The 22,902-nt window shown below is 40.2% G+C and overlaps 1 protein-coding gene across 4 annotated transcripts in view; it reads left to right on the top strand.

Moving 5' to 3' along the window:
• The first annotated feature begins 10,568 nt into the window (after positions 1–10,568).
• Positions 10,569–22,902, top strand: part of Rictor (RPTOR independent companion of MTOR complex 2) — a 103,623-nt gene continuing 91,289 nt past the window's right edge. For 2 of the 4 annotated variants that reach the window (XM_005077984.4, XM_005077985.4), the window contains exons 1-2: positions 10,569–10,667; positions 10,831–10,878. In XM_005077984.4, coding sequence (XP_005078041.1) covers positions 10,619–10,667; positions 10,831–10,878 — 97 coding nt within the window. In that variant the 5' untranslated portion in view covers positions 10,569–10,618. Of the gene's footprint in view, positions 10,668–10,830; positions 10,879–19,475; positions 21,349–22,902 lie in introns of those variants that run through there. The other 2 variants (XM_040757580.1, XM_040757579.1) reach the window with 2 other exon arrangements.

The raw sequence follows: 22,902 nt of genomic DNA on the forward strand, positions 1-22,902 counted from the left end.
TAGCTGACCACACCTTTATGAAAGAAAGATTAGCAAATATAGTGTTTATTGTTGATAGCATAAACTCAGCTAAACCAGCATAGGACTGTTCCAGATCCCCTGAACAAGGATGTTAGTTTAGAGGTCTGGTTAATCTATGGGGCCTCTGGTAGTGGGACAGTATTTATTCCTAGTATACAAATGGACTTTGGGAGCCCATTCCACATAGAGGGATACTCTCTCAGCCTAGACACATAGGGGAGGCTCTAGATCCTGTTCCAAATGATATGACAGTCTTTGAAGATCCCCCATGGAAGGCCTCACACTCCCTAGGGAGCAGAAAGGAGATGGGATAGGGGGATGGAGGGGTGCAAGGGAGGAAGGGAGGGAGAGGGAACTAGGATTGACATGTAAAAGAAGCTTGTTTCTAATTTAGATTTAAAAAAAGTAAACCCAGCTAAAAAGGTAACATATATCATTGAAGGATGGAAACTGGCTGTTGGAGGTAATTTTTGTTCAAGAAGAGAAGTTACTGCAGATCTCATTAAGATGATATAACTGGAGGACCAGGTCTGAAAGCATTAACTACAATTCACTAATATAAATCTTTGGACAACAGAAGATTAACAAGAAGTCTGCTCATTGCCTCAGTGAAAACAACACAACAAAGCCAGGTATGATAGTGCCATGCTACCATATACTACCAAAAAATATCAGGCAAGTCTTTTGGGTTTTGTTTTGTTTCTTGGAGTTCCAGAGTTTTTATTGCTGTGAAGAGACATCATGACCACAGCAAATCTTATAAAGAAAACATTTAAATAGGGCTGGTTAACAGTTTCAGAGGTTTAGTCCATTATTATGGTGGGGAGTATGGCAGTGTGCAGATATGGTGCTGGAGCTGAGAGTGTTACATCTTGTTGGTAACAGGAAGTAAACTGATAGTCACACTGAAGGGAGCTTGAGCAAAGGAAACCTCAAAGCCTACCCCCACAGTGACACACTTCCTCTAACAAGGCCACACCTACTTCAACCAGCTACATTCTAGTAGTGCTACTCCCTTTAGGGGCCATTTTCTTTCAAACATTGAGACGGGGTTCCTCTGTACAGCTTTGGAGCCTGTCCTGTTTGTAGACCAGGATGACCTTGAACTCACAGAGATCTGCCTCGTGAGTGCTGGAAGTAAAGGCATGCACAACCACACCTGGCTCCCATGTCTATAATCTTAGTACTTAGCATCAGAGGCAAGAGGCCCTCAGGAGTTCAAGACCATCCTTAGCTAAGTAGAGAATTTGAGTCTGGCTTAGACTATGAGATATTATCTCAAAAAAAAACAAAGCTCAAAACAACAAAATAAATAGGTCATGAGACAAGAAAGAGGGCCACGAGAGGAGGAGGAGAGATCTGAAGTGGTAGGAGGAAGAGAGTGGAATGCATGTAACGTGATTATGTTGGGAGTCCTCTTCTGTCTCATGGAGCCTTCTGTTCATGAGTTTCTTTCCCTGCTCTTCACTTGCTTCTTGTGTTTTTCTGGAGACTGGTTTATTTCTTCATTGATGGCATTTGTCCTAGCCTTCCATTACTCATAGGCAAATTCTGCACACTATTGATTCTCTATTACTGATTAACCTTATATTTTTCTCTTCACATTTCATGAAATCTTAAGTGGATCAGATATCTAACCCTTCCCTCAAAACAACAGATGAGACACAGTGTGGTAGTTTGAGAGAGGAGAGAGAGAGAGAGAGAGAGAGAGAGAGAGAGAGAGAGAGAGAGAGAGAGAGAGAGAGAGAGAGAGAGAGAGAGGAGAGAGAGAGAGAGAGAGAGAGAGAGAGAGAGAGAGAGAGAGAGAGCGCTCTATGAATAAAAGTCCAAGAATCCAGTAGTTGCTCAGTCCCATGAGTCTGGGGGTCTCTCAGCTGGTCTTCCGTATATGCTAGAAGCAGACTCCAACGCCAGTGAAGGGATGGATGTACCGACAAGGCTCAGGCAAGGAGGTGAATGAATACACTCCACTTCCTTCTTCCATTGTCCTTTCAGCAAAAGGTATGGCCCCAGAATAAAGGCATTTACCTTCTAGCTTCAAGGTCTGGATTAAAGGTGTAGCCATTCAGCCTCAAGAGCTAGATCAGAGGCTTGTTGTCTTCTTGCTTCAAGATCCAGATCACAAGTATGCCCTCCATCTCTGGATTGTAGTCTATTCCACATACAGTCAAGTTGACAACCAAGAATAGCCATCATACTAGATTCCTTTCCTTAAAAAAAACAATTATGTATTGAGAGTTCTTTAGTTAGCTTGTATACAAGTGCTTTATCAAATATATAATTAAAAATATTTTCCCAGGTTGGGGATATAACTCAATCATGTGATGGTCCTGGTTCAATCTCCAGTACCACAAAAGAGACATGCAACAAACAAACAACCCCAATATTTCCTAGGAGTCTGTGTCCAATCCTTTAATTCCAACAGTGTCCTTCCTAGGGATATACTGCCTTTTGATAAAATCCATCTTTCTCCTTTTAGCCTTGTATTGATCATGCTCCTGATATCATGTCTCAGAAATGCTTCTTTGCAACATCATGAAGATTTTCTACTGTTTTCTTCTAGACATTTGCAGTTTTAGGTTCATGATCCATCTTCGATTCTACTTTTATGTGAGGTTTAAGGTATAGATGGATATCCATTAATTGTAGATGGCAATCCAGTTGATTCAGTACCAGTTGTTGAAAAGTTTCTCTTTACAATGAATTACTTTGTCATATTAATCAAAATTTAATTGCATATTACTTTTTTCTGAGATGTTTCTCTGTGCTATTAATTTATGTCTTTCCATTCTCTAAAAATGCCTGGTAGCTTTAAATAAGTCTTTATATCAGAAATTGTGAGCTCCCTAGATTGATTTTTCTTTGGTACTGTGCTGGTTTTCATAAGCCCTTTCCTTTTATCTAAATATGAGAGTCATTTGATGTATCTATTAAATAGCTTGACAGCATGTGTCAGCATTTTCTGCCCTTCAATGAGTTGGCTCATTTAAGTAGTAAGATTATTACTATGCTTTTAATATTTGTTATGTTATAATATCTCACGTTTCATGCATGATTTGTTTTGTTTTGTTTCCAAGACAGGGTTTCTCTATGGAGCCTTGGCTGTCCTGGAACTCACTCTGTAGACCAGGTTGTCCTTAAACTCACAGAGATCTGCCTGCCTCTGCCTCCTGAGTACTGGATTTAGAGGTGTGCGCCACCACTGCCCAGCTTGTTTATTCTTTTGTCTTTTTTACATCTCAACCAGTTTCCCCTGCTCTTCTCACCCCAGTTCCTTCCTCCATCTTCCCAACCATCATTTACTCCTCCCTGTGTCTCTTCAGATACAGCTGGGCCTCCCATGGATATCAACCAGCCAATACAGCTGGGCCTCCCATGGATATCAACCAGCCACGGTATCTCAAGTTGCAGGAGACTAGGCACCCCCTCTTCTATAAGGTTAGACAAAGCAATCCAGTAGAACAAATTCTTTTTTAACATGGCAATTTACCTTCCCTGCCCCCAACACACCAAGATATTAGATATTAAAAGTCCTTCAAAAACGAATACTAAACAGTGCCAAGCTTCCCAGAGTCGTGCCCAAAGATTTTTAAACTTAAATTCCAGTAACTAAGCAAGAGAGAGTTCATGTGCAGATTCCTGAGTGTCTTTCACAGAAGTCGCTCATCCCTGGTACCCTGCTCTCAAACAGAAAAGGACTCATTATCATTGAACTTTAGCCTTTTTTTTTTTCTTTCGAGACAGGGTTTCCCTGTGTAACAAACAGCTCTGGCTATCCTGGAACTCGCTCTGTAGACCAGGCTGGCCTCAAATTCACAGAGATCCGACTACCTCTGCCTCCCAAGTGCTGGGATTAAAGGTACATACCACCAACGCCAGGCAAACTTCAGTCATTTTAGTTCCGAGCCAGTGAGCCCGCTGTTGTGCTAGTTTCCACATCTTTGTTCTGTGTTTAAAAAGAAAAATTCCAGGCAGAAATCCAGAGAGAATGTGCATCACTTTGTTGTCTTTTATCTCAAGGTCACAGTATCCATTGTCCAACCTAAGAACAGTTGCTTTACATTTCTGTCTAGATTAGCAGTTCTGCACTGTGGGAAGTAAAGTCCGATACTCATTTATCCATCGTGGGTGAAGGCTTTATTTTATTTTTTTAAATTTTTCCGTCGTGAACAAGCACGTTATATTGTTTCTATAGTTGATACCTTAAGTTCACTATCACTCAACTTCACCTGTAAATTGTTCTAGAAGTGATACATTTGTGTCAGTTTCGTGGTGACATTCCCTGTGACTTTGATAATGTTTTAGAATATAAACTATTTTTTATTCGATCAAGTCATGTGATGATTGAATTTTCCAGACTTCTCTCCCAAAAGAACTTGTAGTTGCTGCTGATGGAGGGCAGGGGGCGCTACCAACCTGGGTTCACTTTGATTTACCGCCTGATTCTGAGTCAAGGAAGACTCAGACTCTCTTGCCTTGTTTACTTAGTTAGACTTATCTCAGCCACACCAAGAGTATTTACATTCTAGATAGTTCACTTCCCACGTTTCCTGTTTTCTGTTTGGTTCTGTTCTTTATTCAGACTTTAGTGTGCTGTGCCCCCCACTCCTTGATGAAGATCAACCCCAGACTTTTTGCTTCCCAAGCAAGCACTGTACCACTGAGCAATACTGTATCTTATTTTGTTTTTGTTTGTTTTTTGTTGTTGTTGTTTACTTGTTTGTGGAGGATTTTCGAGGAGGTTTTCTTTTCTTTTCTTTTTTGAGGGGGGGATATCTTTGTTTTTTTGAGACAGGATTTCTTTGTGTAGTCCTAGCTATCCTGAAACTCACTTTGTAGACCAGGCTGGCCTCAAAGTCACAAAGATCCACCTGTTCTGCCTCTGGAGTGCTGGGATTAAAGGTGGCGCCACCACGTGGCTTAGAAGAAGTTTTTAAGCCTCCTTCCTCCAAGAAAGAAAAAGTAAACTATTGATATTCTGTAGATTCACAATTTGCATGAAGGAAGGAAGAATTAGGAATTGTATAGTTCCCAGAGAAGCCTTCCACTTTAGCATATGCCTATATAAAAAGGTAAATGAATTTACAGAGAACGTTAAAAACTATGCATCACAAAAATGTATACATGGTCTAAAAAAGATTGCAGATGCAAAATCAGCCTGGGTTACAGAGAACCTAATTTTAAAAAAATCTTGCAAAGAAACTATTAAGTATATAACAAAAACAATGAAAGCACAGCACAGTTTACAGAGATGATAGATCTGATGGTTCTGATTTTAGCATTTTAAGAGTGTTCTTATAAGAAAACAAAAGCAGCCAGGTGGTGGTGGCACACAGCTTTAATTCCAGAATTCTGGAAGCAGGTCAATCTCTGTGAATTCAAGACCAGCCTAGTCTACAGATTGAGTTACAGGACAGCCAAGGCTACAAAGAGAAACCCTATCTCAAAAAAAAAAAAACCAAAAAAAACCAAAAACAAAAAAACACCCCCCCAAAAAACCAAAAAACAAAACAAAACAACAAAAACCAAAAAAACAAAACAACAACAACAAAAACCAAAAAACAAACAAAAAAGAAAACAAAAGTAATAATGGTGAAGTTAGATGTCTTATCTAAAGATTGAAATTGTTACCAATACGTGAATAGGAATTTATAAGCATTATTCACTATTACTCAACTCTTAAGTATAAATTATCCCTTGAAATGTTAACCAACGATAACTACAAAGCTAGCTGATTAGTAAAATATTTTTAAGAACCAGCAGATTGAGTATAATATCTCTATATTTTTATTTATGTTAGAAGTTGTATATATTGACTTCAGTACTTTCTGAAAAGAAAGAGTTCTTTGTAGTCATAGACAGAAACTCACATTATCTTCAGGGAATACAGAGGTATTTCTTGCTACAATAGCTGAAACAACACTCAAACAAAAGATCTGTTGATGAGTTGAAACTCAGCCCCATTGGTAAAAGCAGGCAGAGAATATCTAGCACTTTTGTGGAAATTTTGCCGTACAGTTGGCAAGAAACATAGCTGCATGGAAACATGCCAGCTTATGGTATCAGCTAAATTCTCTTCAGTACCAAAATGCCTAAGTAATTACTCCTCAAAGCCTTGCATCATCCAAGTAAAAAAGAATCAAAGAACATGTATTCTTATAGAACTCAGTTCCTACATAAGAACAATGCTCTATGAAAATCAATAAAGCAGTCTCATAGATGAAAATTTAAGAGATCTAAACAGAAGTATAGAGACGATTTAACCTCTGATTATTTTATAGAAACAAGACCCTCACTACAATTTAATTTCTTAACAGTTTGAGATAAGAAGGGGGTGTGACTAATACATATTTTGTGCCACGCAAACGTTTGGAGTTCTCTGCCACAGTTAGTGGCTTCCAAAAGCATGCTACCAATCAGATTTTTAATATTTACTCTTTCCCCTCTGGACAAATGTGGTAATAATAACTAAGCACATTCTTACTCTCAACAGAGGCGTAGATTAGGGCAAGAACATTTATATTTCACAATGCTGTGTTCTTTTCTTCTAAAAACGATTAAAATATAAATATATCACAGTTTTCCATATTTTCACTCTTACCAATGATGGAAACAAGAGTTTTCCTATCTGTGTAAACATCTTCCAGATGAGTCGTTCTGAAACCATGTTGGTACCTTATGCTGAAATTTTCTAAATGTTTTTTCTTCTAGTTTCTTGGGGGAAACTAGTCAAACCCAAAGAAGAATGACATTTATTAGTGAAATTTCTTTTCAAAATCTTGCTGTAAGTTCTGATGGAACTGGACAACAAGGTTAGACCTTTAAAAACTTCAGGCAATAGGATGGTTTTCTGTTTACTAGCTTTAATTGTTGTGAGGTTTTATTTTGATTAAATTCCATTTTTAAAACCAAGATTCAACAAGAAACACAGGAAAGAATTAAGTATAGTTTGGTTCTATTGCTACTATCTCTATTAATAGTACAGCAGTAACTTAATAATTTTTTATCTGTATGTTTCATTAACTTATATATATATATATGTATGCATGTATATATGTATGTATTGGGGTGTGTGAGTGCTTTTCTTTTTAATGACAATGATACAAAAAATTTTTAATGTTATGTTCAGTGCTACCCAAATTAGTATTATAAACAGATGTTTGCCATTTGACTTTAAAATAGCCAAGAAAATTTCTCTAGTTTTCCTTATAAAAGATTATCCAAGTAAAAAATTGTTTTAGCATAAAATGAGAAAAACAAAGAAAAATATCACTGAGATTTCCAGCACCCCACAATCACTATTGAAATCATAGTGTACATGCTTTTAGATGATGTTATGAGTTATAGCTGTTTCCATTTTATCAACATAGGTTTATTTTTCATATAAAAACTGTTTTGTAGGTCATCCTTTAACTTTGTTTTGATGTGATCCAAGACGGGCCTCCATGGTCCACCTGGAGAAGGACGGTAACACTGGTCTCAGAGACTCCCGCTGTTTGACATTTTAGTGGTCTTCATCTAGAAGTTACCAAGAAACAGTCTCACCAAACTTTGTGGTTTTCAGCTTGTTTTTAATCTTCATATGGCCTATGTAGGAAAGCAGATAGATTAAAAAGGAACCAAGAGATTAATCTGGCAAGGAGGCTTTTGTTTCTGTTCAGCATTATAGCTGTGCCTCAAAGTGGTAAAATATAGTTTTAGAATTATTAACTGGGTGCAATAAGATAGAGAATTGAACCCAGACAGTGACTATCAGTGAGGTCATGGCATCTTCAAATTCAAATAAGCTGTCATTTAGAGGTGTGGCCTTGGAAGCCATCTCATATGACATTTTTTATCAATGACTAATATTAGAAAAAAAATTCATTGAGACAGTAAATGAAACCTAACTGGGAAATGAAAACTAAGAAGAGGAAGTCATATTCACAGTGACTGGATTAGAATCAAAATAAAATTACAGAAGTGGTAAGAAGTAAACAAAATGAGTAAGTCTTTAGGGTGGGTTAAAGCAAACAAGGGAAAAAAACAAGTTTCATGGGAAACTTTTAACAAGTATCACAGAAAACAACCAGGCTTTAAAAAAAATAATTAGCCTATGTTCTGTGGTCAATTATAATTGATATTGTTAAGAAAATGAACTTAAAACATAATGTATTTCCTTCTTATAACTCACCAAAAAAAAAAAAAACTCCTCATTCCTAGTTGAGTGCCAGTGCAAATAAATATTAAGACGTTGCTCTTTTGATCAGAAATGCTATCCACTTAAAAAACAAAGTGAACAACACAGTTCACCTTAATGGCTGAAGTAGTAGAAGGAAACAAATAGTATCATTCATTGCTAGATTGTGTGTGTGTGTGTGTGTGTGTGTGTGTGTGTGAGAGAGAGAGAGAGAGAGAGAGAGAGAGAGAGAGAGAGAGAGAGAGATAGAAATAGTGTGTGTTTCCCCCACTCCTAGAGGAGATGGAATAAGTAAATACTAGTCTTCAAATAAGAACACACAGTTATGAAGATAATAGGTTCCTGGACTCAATTAGATAATTTGTACTCACGTTTGGGAAATACTGAACAAGAAAGGGAAGTTAAAACAAATTAAGAAATAAAATTTAAAATAGGTGGAGATAAACAATAGCACCAAGAGGATCTTTTGAAATTCATTGACAGGTTTCTCCTCTTTTGTTTTTAGTGAATGTGATGGATGGAGGGATGGAAGATAAATTTTTAAATGTCCTGGCCAGATCCCAAGCTTTGTGGTTGTTGTCTGAGACAGGAAATCGAGTAAATAACTTCCACTGAGACTTGAACGTTATAAAAAAGGAAGCAAGTTTGTTATTATCAAAGCTTGTACTGATAGTGTCAGGAAATATTTCTTTAAAGCACTTAAAATTGTGTTGGGTCCTTAAATCTAGCAGCAACCGCAGCAGCAGCAGCAGCAGATGCCAGAATGCAGACCTCAGGCTGGGGACCTGGAATGTGTGGGCTTGGGGAACTTCCCTAAAGCAGTCATTTGAGTTCATTTTCCTGGTGCTTTTCTTTTTCCTCTAAAAATCTTTACTCCTACAACTGTTCTTGGTAAACTATCACTTACAAAGTGTAGGTGACCAAGCAAGAATAAAAATGCAGGCGTGATCCCACAACTGAGAGGAATAGCAGTTAACATTCAGCTACACATCTTGGATTTCTTTCCTGCATACATGTATGTAAAACTATTTTACAATGGATCCTTTGAATTTTACATGTGTTTCAAACACTTATTAATACAGGAAATCGGTAATAGATTACCTATACCAGAAACAATTCGTGCATTAGATGAACATAGTCATTTTTAAAATGGCTACTACATTTGCTTAAGTTGCACCTTTGGGCTTTTAATTGTTTGCAATTGTTCAGTATTGTGAACAAGGGGATTCTACCTCCAAAATTTTTTTCTTTTTGTGTTTTTGGAGGGATTTTGTTTTTGTTTGTTTCCTTTTTATTTAGAACATTATAAGAGAGAAGGAACCGAAGGCGTTTACTCCTCCAACAGATATTTGGTTTTGACATTTATAGTTAGAAATGATTAAGGCAAGATCTCCACTTCCAACTAACGTTTAAGTCTGTAATGGAGAGATGAGGAATTCAAGGAGACAGAAATACCCTCATTTAAGCAATCTAGTTTAAGAGAGTGGCTGGGTTAAGGGCCAAATGAGTATGTAATAAACCGCCTCTAAAAACCTGTACAACTAATAATTGTTACTTATATGCATTAAAAAAATCTATCCACGACGACGTCTGCATTAGCCAGTGATGTAAGAGTAACCGAAAACCAGGACGGGGCGCCCAACCTCCTCGCGGGGCTCCAGGCGGAGAGGAAACCCTCTCCGGGGCCTCCTGGCCCTGGAGCTCGCCCGGGAACGGCCCCGCGCGTGGACGAGCGCCCTGCACGCCCGCTTCGGCACTCCTTTCAGGTCCGAAGCCGGGCAGACAGAAAGCAAACCTCCACCCTGCCTGCCGCCCGCTCTCGGATAAGCCTCGGGGCCGAGAGCCGCTTCGCCTGAGATCAAGCGCCGAGCCGCTTAGCTCAATGGTCAGGGCGTGGGTGGCAAACAAACTTTGTTACGCGTTCCCCGGGAGCTCCGCGGTTCTGGGAAAGGATCAAAGAGACCTTCCTAACTGTGCGCAGCGCTCCACCCTCACCCCCTTTTAAATAAAAACAATTTCAGCCTATGAGTAAGGAAACGCGATGGAAAGCCACGCGGGGAGTGCAAGCAGGGCGGCTGGTTCAGCAGGTGGCCGCCCGCCCGCTCGCCCGCATCCCGGGCCACCGCGGCGCGCGCGCCGAGTCCGATCCACATCAATGGGAATCCCCCGTGGGAACGGCGCCTCCCACCACGCCTGCGCTCGGACGCCCAGCCCATCTCCGCGCCCCGGGTGCCGCATCCCACCCCGGGTCCGTGCCGCGGTGCTCCACGCCCGCGGACGAGTCTCGGTGCCGAGGGGCGGGGGCGCTGCCGCCCGGGGGGGGGGTGTTGGTGGTGGGCGGGAGCGGCGCGCGGGGAGGGGAAGGGGTTCTCGCGCGATTGGGCGAGGTTTCCGGTGTTGTGACTGAAACCCGTCAATATGGCGGCGATCGGCCGCGGCCGCTCTCTGAAGAACCTCCGAATACGAGGTAAGCCCGCGGCCGCCTCGCTCCCCGCCGCGCGCTCGGTGCTCGCCGCCGCGGTGCTCGGCCTGTCCCCGGGCCCGGGGTGGGGGGGGACACGAGCTTGGGCGCTGGCCGCCGGCGGCCTGCGAGCCTTCCTAACCGGGGCTTGTGTGTCTGTTTCGCGCAGGGCGGAATGACAGCGGCGAGGAGAACGTCCCGCTGGATCTGACCCGAGGTAACGCGGGGCGCCGCCGGGGAGGCGCGGGAGCCGGGCTGGGGCGGGGGTCCGGGCGGGCCGGCCGGCCAGCCACCCGCGGCGGGGCAGAGCGAGGGGCCGAGCCCGCGCCCATCCCCCGGCCCCGCGCCCGTTTCCCTCGGCTGAGCCCCTCCGGGCCTCGGGCGGCTGCGGGAGCGCGGGAGCGCGGGGCGGACCTCGCCGCAGCCAGCGGCCTGGGGCTCTCCGGTCCCGCCACCCCCGCTGGGACATTCTTGCTCCCCTCGACCGCTCCCGGGCCCCCGAATCCCGGGGGCGACCTGGGAGGAGGTGGGGGAGGTAGACGCTGTTATTTAGGTTACTGGAGGATGTTTGAGGGAAGAGCGACCACATCCTGCCCTCCCCGTCCCCCGGAGCAGATGCTGGACCTGCTGGGTTCTTGCTGACTGCTCGTGCCCTGTCCGCGCGCCCCTCCGGGGACCCGCAGCTTTGATAAGTCGGCGGTGAGATCGAGAGCCAGTGGGTGATTGCTGCTGAGTGTCTGGTTTCTGCCGTGTGTCCCTGCTGCTTCCCTTTCCCGGGCCCGCTGGGTCTGGAGTTGGCTAGAGACCGCCCCCTCACTGCGCTGCAGGTTCATTGTGTACTTTCTGCAGTGGAGATGGGTTTGTTTACACCTTGTCTGCAGGGCCAGCCTGGGTTGTTGTAGTGTTAAGAACTGTATCGCCTAGCGATTGGCGTTTCTTTTCTTCGGTCACCGGCCACCGTACCGGTGGTGTTTATTCCACAGTGTCCCCCTGAAGCATTAGTAGCTAGATACAAGAGTCTTTTCTCTTCCTCCATAAACAGGATTTGGTCTACAGATTTCGTCGGTCCTATTCCGCACCGCTGTACTTTATAGCGTGTGTAACTAACTAGCTCTGCTGTACAGAATCACTTTTTGAGATCCGTGAAAGGCCTTAGGAAGGTTTTAAAAAAGGCGTAAACATTCTACATGACACGTTTGTTGTTTTTTACCCTGTATTGTACTCATTAAAGTATTTGGCGGTTGTGGGGTTTAGGAAACCCATCTCTGTATTGACTGCATAATGCATTCCTAGTTTTGTTTAAGTTTTTGTGTTGTTAGGACTCCCGTGTAGACTGAAAGACCAGTTTTGATTTAGTTACATGAGTGCATATTTGATATTTAGTATTTGGTTCTGATGGTTCAGGAAGTTAAGTTTTGAGTAAACAAGCCCTCTCAAAGGTAGAAACCTTCCTAAGATACAGTGCAGTGGTGTGTTAGTCCTGGAAATGGCAATTATTTAAATCAGTGATTTGGAACATTTCTTTTCCAGTGGATAGCTTGAGAATCAGTATAGAGAAAGAGCAGGCTTTTGACTATTTTTTTTCTTTCTGCAAAGTTGTGAACTTAATATAACGTAGACGTAAAAAATTTATACAAAGTAGATTTTTCCAGCGAGTGTTTTAATGAGGTTCATAATAGCCACCTGAGATTTAGCGTTGCACCTAACTATGCAGTAGGTCAGTGATTTAATTTGTATTCAAGCAACAGTGTGAAAAGAGCACATAGGTAAACTTGAGCCCAGTACCTACAGTAAAAGACCTACTTGGATGTGCTGTTGGAAATAGAGTGTAGTTGTATAGTACGTATGTTGATTTTGTTAACCTCCTTTAAATACTTCTGTGGTTGGTGTCAAAATTTGAGATTGTAGAAAAAGCTCATACACAAGCTTCAGTTTTAATTCGGGAAGACAGATTTATGTGTATTAAAAATAATCAGTTCTCAGACAATGTTTTTTTTTACTTGCCCTACTAAAATGTACTAGAGTTCCAAAGGTGTACACAGCCAAGTTGAAGCTGATTACAAAAGTTATATACAACTAAGAAACAAGTCACATGGAAACGAGAACCCTAAATCAAGGAAGTTTATTAAAGGAGTTAGATTCATTATATAGTGAAACTGTTGACTAAAGAAAGTGTTATTTTGATGAACATGTCGTTGTTTAAAGGCTTATGGAACACACATGAAGAAAGTTCATGAAGAATTAAGCTTTGGTAATAATTTGAGACCAGTGAAGGACAGCTGTTTGTGGATTGGATTACCATACTGAAAAAGATACAAGTTTGAGCAACCAAGTATCTGTTTTGCTAAGCGCTAGGGCATTGTTTGCTCTTACTCAGATTATTTTGAGAAGTTCCTTGGGTAGGTGGACAACCATGTTCATTATATGTAGAAGTAATACCTAAAGGAGACATCCATGTATAGTTAAGAGAACTGTTGTAAAGTCGAGTAGTTCTGGATTGTAATCTCAGGGGCAACAATAGTTGGGGGATTGGGACAAGTTGTTTGACTTTGCTTCCCTCCTGGTTTCTCCAACTTGGGGGAAAAATAACTAGTGTTAGTAAGAAAGTGAAAGGTAAATGAAGGTAGTTCTTAATTGATCACTCAGCGTAAAATCTTGTAGTTTATGAATAACGTTTAGTGCTAGTTGCTCCCCTGCATTGTGAAATTGGGACTCTTTATAGTAAAAAGCATGGTAAGTGGTTGTGTGTTTGCATGTACTTGGGAGATACGGAGGCACATATGTGCATGTCTGTGTGGAAGCTAGAGGACAGTCTAGTGCATTCTACCTCAGGAGCATTTTTTCTACATGGGCTCTGGGTATTGAATTCCTCATGTTTGCAGCAAACACTTCTTTGACACAGCTATTTCCCCAAGCCCCAGATTATTGTTTTGACTATTTTCCATTCAGGGAATCAGAATTTCTTTTTTAGATAGTCTACTTTATTAATTTGGTGTAACTGAAATAGAATACTTGATAATAGAGAATATGTTTCTGAAAAATATTTTTCATTTCAAAAGAGATCGCTAGCCACGCAAGGTAGTCCACACTGGTAATATCATATCAGCATTTAGACACTGGTAATATCATATCAGCATTTAGACACTGGTAATAGCATATCAGCATTTAGACACTGGTAATAGCATATCAGCATTTAGACACTGGTAATATATCAGCATTTAGACACTGGTAATATCATATCAGCATTTAGACACTGGTAATATCATATCAGCATTTAGACACTGGTAATAGCATATCAGCATTTAGACACTGGTAATATATCAGCATTTAGACACTGGTAATATCATATCAGCATTTAGACACTGGTAATATCATATCAGCATTTAGACACTGGTAATATCATATCAGCATTTAGACACTGGTAATAGCATATCAGCATTTAGACACTGGTAATAGCATATCAGCATTTAGACACTGGTAATATCATATCAGCATTTAGACACTGGTAATATCATATCAGCATTTAGACACTGGTAGTAGCATATCAGCATTTAGACACTGGTAATATCATATCAGCATTTAGACACTGGTAATATCATATCAGCATTTAGACACTGGTAATATCATATCAGCATTTAGACACTGGTAATAGCATATCAGCATTTACACACTGGTAATAGCATATCAGCATTTAGACACTGGTAATATCATATCAGCATTTAGACACTGGTAATATCATATCAGCATTTAGACACTGGTAGTAGCATATCAGCATTTACACACTGGTAATAGCATATCAGCATTTAGACACTGGTAATATCATATCAGCATTTAGACACTGGTAATAGCATATCAGCATTTAGACACTGGTAATATCATATCAGCATTTAGACACTGGTAATATATCAGCATTTAGACACTGGTAATATATCAGCATTTAGACACTGGTAATATCATATCAGCATTTAGACACTGGTAATATATCAGCATTTAGAAGATTGTGAAGTGAACACCAGCCTATGCAACATGAGACTTGTCTACAAGATCAGACAAACAAAAAAACCCAACTAAGTTTAGCCAAAAGTACAGTTTGTTGTATGTATTTAGGATTAGGTATGACATTGTATACTGTGAACCTTAGCATTTTTCTTCCCAACATCAGAATGCTTTATTTACAATGATTGATTTGTATTATGAGTCTCCTGAGGTGAGGTCCAGGATAGTTTGGCTTGGGTACTGTTGTTATTGCTGTGGAATGACAGACTGCCTCTATTAAAAATTGTTGATAGATTAATTTTGATCTAGGAACCCATTTAGTAAATCTTAAAGGTATTAGTAATTCTTACTTGCAGTTTAATTCAGAAACCTACTGTACTTATTTTGTGAAAGTCCCCAATTAGCTACTGATATCATTAAATACTTGCTATGTTCGACACCAAGGTGTATCTTTTTAAACAAATGTAAACCCCAAATGCTTCCTTTAGCTACTTCCACAGCAAGCATAGCCTTTTTTCTTTTATAGTGCATCCCTTTCTGGTACTGACTCAGGCTTGAAAAAACACAGTGTTCTTTAGAGTAAGCCTGTTAGTGTAGTGCTCAGAATGTATTCCCAGAAAATGGACGTGTCTGTATTAGAGATTATTAAAATGAAATTCGTTAAGACTACAGTTTTACATTTTTCAAATTATTGAATCCCTTTACTTTTCCATTAGTAAGAATGAAATGTTGATGGTCCACCTTGCTGTTAGTATTTAGAAGAGCAAGAACGCTGTCTGAATAGTGTGAATTTGAACATTTTTTGTTTTCTAACTTCCCTTAGTTGAGAGGTTACTCATTTGTTTAATTGCTCACTTGAGCTAAACCAAACAAACATTGAGAGGATTCTATTATGTATGAGAAACTGAATTAAATGCTGGAGGAGTAGGAACGAGAAGGATATTGCTCCTTTTAAACAGTTCATTGGAGCTGACAAAAAGAAGTGACTGCGGTGCTGATTACTAGTACAGCCTGGGCAAGGAAGAGAATTAGTGCGGCAGCAGTCAGGGCAGAATGTGATTGTCTGCTGTGCTGGTGACCAGAGAAGCCTCCTAAAGGACTAAACTTCCCATAAAAACAGTGTCAACATGCAAGAAAATGTGGGCTGTCTGGAAAGGGAAAGTCAGTAGACAGAGTAGCTATATAGAAGGCTTCTAATATAATCTGGGAAATGATGAAGGGGCACACCAGGGGGTTAGCTACAGAAATGGAAACGAAGATCTATTAGAGGGAGGACATCAACTGATTTGCTTTCTCCTATTGAAAACCCACCTTTTTTTTGTTGTTGTTGTTTGTTTGTTTTGTTTTTCGAGACAGGATTTCTCTGTGTAGCTTTGGAGCCTGTTCTGGAGCTCTCTTCGTAGACCAGGCTGGTCTTGAACTCACAGAGATTCACCTGCCTCTGCCCTCCTAGTGCTGGGATTAAAGGTGTGTGCCACCACCACCCAGCTAGACTTTATCTTCTTAATGAAGAAATTAGGTTGCTGGCTATGCTTGCACATGTTTGTAATCCCAACATTGAGGCCAGAGCAGGAGTACTCCAAGTTCAAGGTTAGTCAGTACCAGCCCAGGCGGGGATACACAAGAGTCTCCAAAATGGGGGAAGATAGGAGTTCTAACAAGTAAAAAGTGGGCTTAAAAAAAAACCAACCAAACAAACAATAACAACAACAAAAAAAGAGCGTTGGTGGCACATGCCTTTAATCCCAGCACTCGGAAGGCAGAGGCAGGTGGATCTCTTGTGAGTTTGAGGCCAGCCTGGTCTACAGAGCTAGTTTCAGGATAGCTAGGGCTGTTGCACAGAGAAACCCTGTCTTGAAAATTAAAAAAAAAAAAGAAGAGGAGGAGGAGCCTGACAGACCTGCACCCTGAATTCTTCCTTCCTGTCAACTCAGTTTCTACATGCTTAGCAAACATTTGCTGTACCTTCATATGGGTAGGTTACTAGAGTGGGCATGGACTGAAACTGAAGATAGAAAGAGATGAAGATTGGAAAGACTTTAGGCAGATTAGTTTATCTTTATTCCATAGTGTTTTCATTACCTTGGCTCTCCCCTATAGGGAAGATGCTTTCTTAATAGATGAGAATGGCCTCTAGTAAAACTTACTGGCATTTGAAATTCTGCATTCTGCTTTTTCTGTGACTACTGTATTAACAGTGTTGTGTCAGGTACTAAATTATCTCACTTTTCACCAACTGTTTGTAATGTTCATTGTAATTCAAAGAATAAAAGCTTTGAAATTGTAAAGCAGTGAGACTTATGTACTTCATTCAACCAGTGTCATAGGGCCAGTGAGAGTGCTAAGTGTCTAGTAATCATTTTAAAGTTAGAATGTGTAAAACTATGCACCCAAAAGTATACCTACTTTCTGATATTTAGGAACTAGCAGCATCTGTTTAAACTATAGACCAGCTCTTCATCCATTTAGTCCTGTTGGTAAACTACTCTTTTTGCCTTTGAAATACCTATTTGATAGTCTGTTCCCTGTTGAACAACAAAAAGACTTTTTTGTTTTATTTTGCTGCTGTACTACAGTCAGAATCATTTTCTTATAAATCCAGATTTGATTTTGTCGTTCATTTAAAAATAAATACAAGCAAAACAAGGTTTACTTTTAATAAAGTTCAAATTTCTTAGCTTGGCATCCAAAGCCCTTTATAATTTATTTATGTATTTTCTTCTGTGCTTCTACAGCTGTAGTAGTCAAGGTATATCTGCCTGTTTGCAGAGCTCATGTGTGTAGCACAGTCCTTCATATACAGAACACTTCTCAAGGGAAATAAGGGTTAGTTGACTGGTCTAAAGTACCGACTCTCCCTCCATTCCTGTTCTTTCTCCTTGGAAACTATGTCCCTATTTGAGAGCACTTGCTTGAGTCAGAAGAATGCTGTTGCTTAAATGTGGCATGCAACTTTATAATTACTGTAGCTTCCTTTACCTAGGAATGCACTCCCAATACTCTATCAATAAAAATCTTAATTTTTTAAAGGTTAAGGCATAGAACTGAAGGACCTTGCATATGCTAGCAAAAAACCCTTATCATTGAGCTTGTTGCCAGCCCCAGAAGTGGTGTTTGAGTTGAAGAATGGAGAAGGAAATGAGCAAAAAGGATAGTGTATAATTACAGAGAATAGAGTAAAACAATGCTTTGACACTTTCAATCCCATAGGACAACCAAATTGATAGTGCTATAAAATAGAGTTTTTCTTTCTGTACAGTTCAGCTAGGCGTTCATGTGACTGATGGCACCAGCTACAGGGAAGAAGTACTATACTAAATGTTGGGGTGGATGTCTAGTAGTTGTTACCCTAAATTTATGATGTGAGTATTTTATACAAGGTGTAGGGAGAATGGTGAAGGATGCACACACACACAGAAGGTATGCATTAGATTTAAGTAGGAGTACACAGGCTAAGTAAGTACGTTCATTGCTGCTGAACTGTTCATCTCCTAAATGCAGAGTTAAAGATTTGAGCATCCCAAGACAATGTGATAAGACTTCATATCTTGTGTAGGAGCCTTACGATGAGGCCAACAGGTGAAAATAAAGGTATAATCTATGATAATTTTTCAGTTGCAGGGGCTGAAAGCCATAGTGTTGAAGGTGGGGTCTGTAGAACTTAGTTCTACTCTGAATGTGAGACTGGTTTTGTCAGGCTGTTTAACCTCTGGGCTTCAGTCATTTTACCTCTATGATGCATATACCTTTTGCATACAGCACTTTCACCTTCCATCTCTATGATTCTCAGATGATCATTGTCAGCTGTTGAAGGGTTAAAAAGAAGGCAGTCAGAACCCTGTGAAAATCATGGTGAGATATAGTTCCATAAATCATAGTAAATAACGTATTGGAGTAGTGGTGCTGCATAGCTCTTTAAATGTGTGTTACAGTCAGGTGACCCATTGCTGTGACTTGCTCTCTGCCTCCCAGGTCTCAAGCTCCAGAAAACAGGGCTATGAAGAGCATAGTGTGTTTCTATCCCATCTAATTCTGTCTACTCTCACCTGCACTTAAAAGTGATGATAGGAGAGCGCTACAGCTATAATCCCAACACTTACTTTATGTGTAGTTTGGGAAGACTACATGGTCTTCTTTTCCCCTCTCAGAATAGTGGAGGAAAGCAGACTGGCTAAATGTGTTTATTAGGACACTGGTATATGAATGATCGAAAGGGAACTGTTAAGCTTTTTGGATCACCCAGGGTTTTGATATCATTGTACTTTTTTTTGTTAGTATGGCCAAGTTAAACAGAATTGCCCCCTGAAAGTTATATCTGTATACTGAAGGGCATATAGAATTATCCAGGTGCCAAAGTAAATGGGAAATACTTATGCGTACCAGCTAAAAATAGCATTTGTATGTTCAATGTAATAGGTTGACAAAGAATTCAAACATGAGCGTGTTCTTCATGTCCTTGTGCGTCTTCCATTTAGACTCATGCACCGTGCCATGCACCTAATGACAATGAAACTGACGGAACATTGAGAAGTTGCTGCTGGTACCTTAAGTGTACCCTGTTTATAGAGCCAGGTGAATATAATAACAGATACTTTAAGAAGACTTTAAACACAAATTGACTTGTATTTTAAAGACTTACCTTAAATGACTTCCATTTTTTATAACAGTATACGGGATAATTTGAATGTATAGTGGTTTTCTTGATGTCAGCTTGTGCCACCACAGCAGGCTTGAGGCAGTTTTAAAAATCAAAACGAACTTGAAAACAAAATTTTTTGTTGTTGTTGTTTTGGTTTGTTTGTTTGTTTGTTTGTTTGTTTGTTTGAGATAGGGTTTCTTTATATGACAGTTCTGGTTTTCCGGGATTTGTAGACCAGGCTGGCCTTCTACTCACAGAAATTTCATCTGCCTCTGCCTTCCTGAGTCCTGAGTGCTGTGATTAAAGGCATGTGCCACCATGCCTGGTTGAGAAGTAAAATCTTGCTAGCAAGTCATTCAGTATTTAAGATAGTATTGGGGAAAGTTGGTGACAAGTGTTTTCCCGAAATGTTGAAGAATGATTATATTTTAAGGTTGGGCTTTTTTAACCTTTGAAAGTAATGCTGGATTGGATTGAGAGATTTGAAGCATACTGTGAGATAATTGCACACTTGAATGAGTATGTAATTGCTTACATTCCAAACCCAGTTTACTGTGTAGTGCATTTGGTCTTCCTCTTCATTAGTATGTTATTGACGGGGTAATGTGCAAGTTCCAGAGGCTCTGTGAGTTTAGCAAACTTAATTCTAAAGAGATGCAACCTGAAAATAAGAGATTAAAATGGGGGTAGCTAGTGCTTTTCTTATTTTCTACACTGAAACGACTATTTCCTGTTCTCAGGTTTTAAGCATATGACCTGTCAATGAGATAGATGATTTGGAATTAATACCTGAAGGGCTGGTGAGATGGCTCAGTAGCAAGCCTGAGTTCCATCTTGGGAACCCACGTGAAAGAATGAGAGAACTGACTCCAGTAGTTTGTCCTTTGGTCTACACACATGTGCTGTAGCATGCACGTGTACACACACTCCCAATACACAAAATAAATAAATGAATACATGCAAGGGACATTTATCTTAAATTCACAGTGTTGCATTGTTAATTCCAGAGACTTTGCTTAGTCTTATCAAATGGTAAATAACGTTTGGTGAAATGACTTGTACTACAGGGTACCAAAACAGGACTTGAATTGTCACTTGCAGAGATTTTAGTAATCTTGCTCTGAATCCAGTACAATTTCATGTGTTTCTCATAATGAATAGAGAGTGAAGAGGCACAGGAGCTTGTAAATAAAGGAGATTGCCAAGTGACTTACTTAAAAAGGAGCAGTTTGCCAGAGAAAAGGATATTTAACTGCTTTAAATGTGGGCATGCATATATTTTTCAGCAGTTACATAGAGCTAGAAAATCACATCTTGAAATAGTAGTGCTAATTATTTCCGTGCTTGGTCCATCCCTGGGGTATTAAAACTTTTAATTGCCCTGTTTTCTTTCTTGCTTTTTTTCCACTCATAAGCTCCTGATGTCCTCCCTAACATTGTACCATCCCCCCCCACCTGCTTCCTGCTAGTTGGGAGTGGGAGAGACCTCAGTGGTGGGTATGTTTTGGGTTATATGAGCTCCAACATTGAGGTATGTTGTAGTTTCTGTGTGTGACTAGGGGACAATAGATATTGTGAAGCTTACTATTCCACATATGTCTTGTAAGAAGTGGTTTTGTTCTTTCAAATCACATTTGTCTCCTGTGATACAGGGTTAGCTCCTGTGATACTGGGTGGTGATGGAGTGGCAGAGTATTGGAGCTGCTGGAGGTTTTATTACTAGACTGTTCTTGGTGGTGTTTTTAAATGGCACAGGGTGGCACAGAGGAAGACAGGCGGATGCTCATGCTCAAGAAGTTTCATATGTTATCTGGAATTCTTATATACAATTTTACTTATTTTTGATGAATTAAATTTAAGAGTACTTTAGCATTAAAATGGCTGTTGCTGTATGTACTTTATTCCTCCCTTTGCAGTTTTGCTTTCTTATAGGAGAATTTGGTGTGAGCTGTTTGAATCTTGTTTTCTCCCTAGCAGAAAGAGAGAAAGTACTTGAAAAAAGAAAAAGGATTTGGATTTTCAGATGGAAACAAAAGGATATGGAGAGCCTGGGTAAAAAACAGTTACTTTTGCCTTTTGCTTTTATTGTTTCTTCTCATAGTTTTATTATTATTTTAATTCTGTTTTTGATTAGTGAGGATTTTTTTCACATATATCAGTAATTGTTTTCACATTATAAAAGTACCACAGAGAAAAAGTATAGTTTCTTTTTTGAGACAGGAGCTAACTTCAAATGCAGACTTCTATCTTAGTCTCCTAAGTGTTGGCATACAGGTGTGTACCCTACATCTGGCTTTTGTTGTAAACACATATATTGCCATGAAATGTATACTTGGGGTATTTTATGCCTGGATTGGGGTAAGGTATGTTTTATCTATGAACCTAATGTTTATTTTTTGTGGTATTGGGACTTGAACACAGGACCTTGTACATGGTAGGCATTCTGCTATTGAGCTAATTGCCTAGTCTTTGCGTTTGTTTTTCGTTTTTTTTGTTTGTTTTCGTTTTTTTTTTTTTTTTTTTTTTTGAGACAGGGTTTCTCTGTGTAGTTCTGGCTGCCCTGGAACTTGTTTTGTAGACCAAGCTGGCCTGGAACTCACAGAGATCCACCTGCCTCTGCCTCCCAAGTGCTGAGTGCTGGGATTCAATAAGTGCACCACTACACCCCTACTCCTCCCACCCCGGGTCTTTTTTTTAAGCTTGCATATTTACTGACAGTAGATACATGTTCATACATGTTAGTTTCTCCTCAGTCTTCTAAGGTATGCATTACTTATATAATGCCATCTAGTTAAAATATGTACATTAAATGGTAAAACCATTAAGAACTCATGAGAGGGAGCTTAGATCTGAAGAGTAAAACACAGAAAAGGAATTCCAAAACAAGGAAGAAGAGGTGGATCAGGGGTTAAAGCACTGGTTGCTCTTGCAAAGAACTCAGGCGTAGGTCCTCACACCCACACAGCAGCTCACAGCCATCTATAACTCCAGTTCTAGGAGGTGTGACACCATTTTATGGCCTACACAGGCACCAGGCACACACACAGCATATGTACATACATGCAAGCAAAACACACAAACACATAAAGATAAATCATTAAGCTGTGAATCCCTGAATGAACATTAGGGGTTCTGTTACTCCTAAGTATCTTCACTTTCTACCTGTGGCTGTATACCCATGAAGAGCATTGTGAGTAGTTGATAGTCAGTGTATGGGAGAAAAAATTCACAGAAAAACTATTTAGCTCTTCATAAAGGGCTCTGATGAGACAAGATCAATGAGTATGTGAATGACACTAGAAAAACAGAACTTGTTAAAAACCAGGCATAGATTTTCCAGAGGTACCCCTTCTTCCAAACAATGAAAGCTGTCAGATGATGCAGACCTCCACACTGGAAGGGGAGGACTGTCACTATGCTAGGAGCTCACTGAAGAATGAAGACTCAGAGGATGGTGAACAGGGCAGGAGGTGTCCTGATGGGAGAGGAGAAGCAAGCCCATACCTGTAAACAGTCATTCCCACAGGTGGAGCTTCACAGTACTCATGCTACAGTCTGACTTCCTCCTTGACCTTGCACCTTGCTGTGTCCTCCACTTTATTTCTG

This window comes from Mesocricetus auratus, unplaced genomic scaffold (assembly GCF_017639785.1).
Source record: "Mesocricetus auratus isolate SY011 unplaced genomic scaffold, BCM_Maur_2.0 Super-Scaffold_100015, whole genome shotgun sequence".
NCBI classification, from domain to species: Eukaryota; Metazoa; Chordata; class Mammalia; order Rodentia; family Cricetidae; genus Mesocricetus; species Mesocricetus auratus.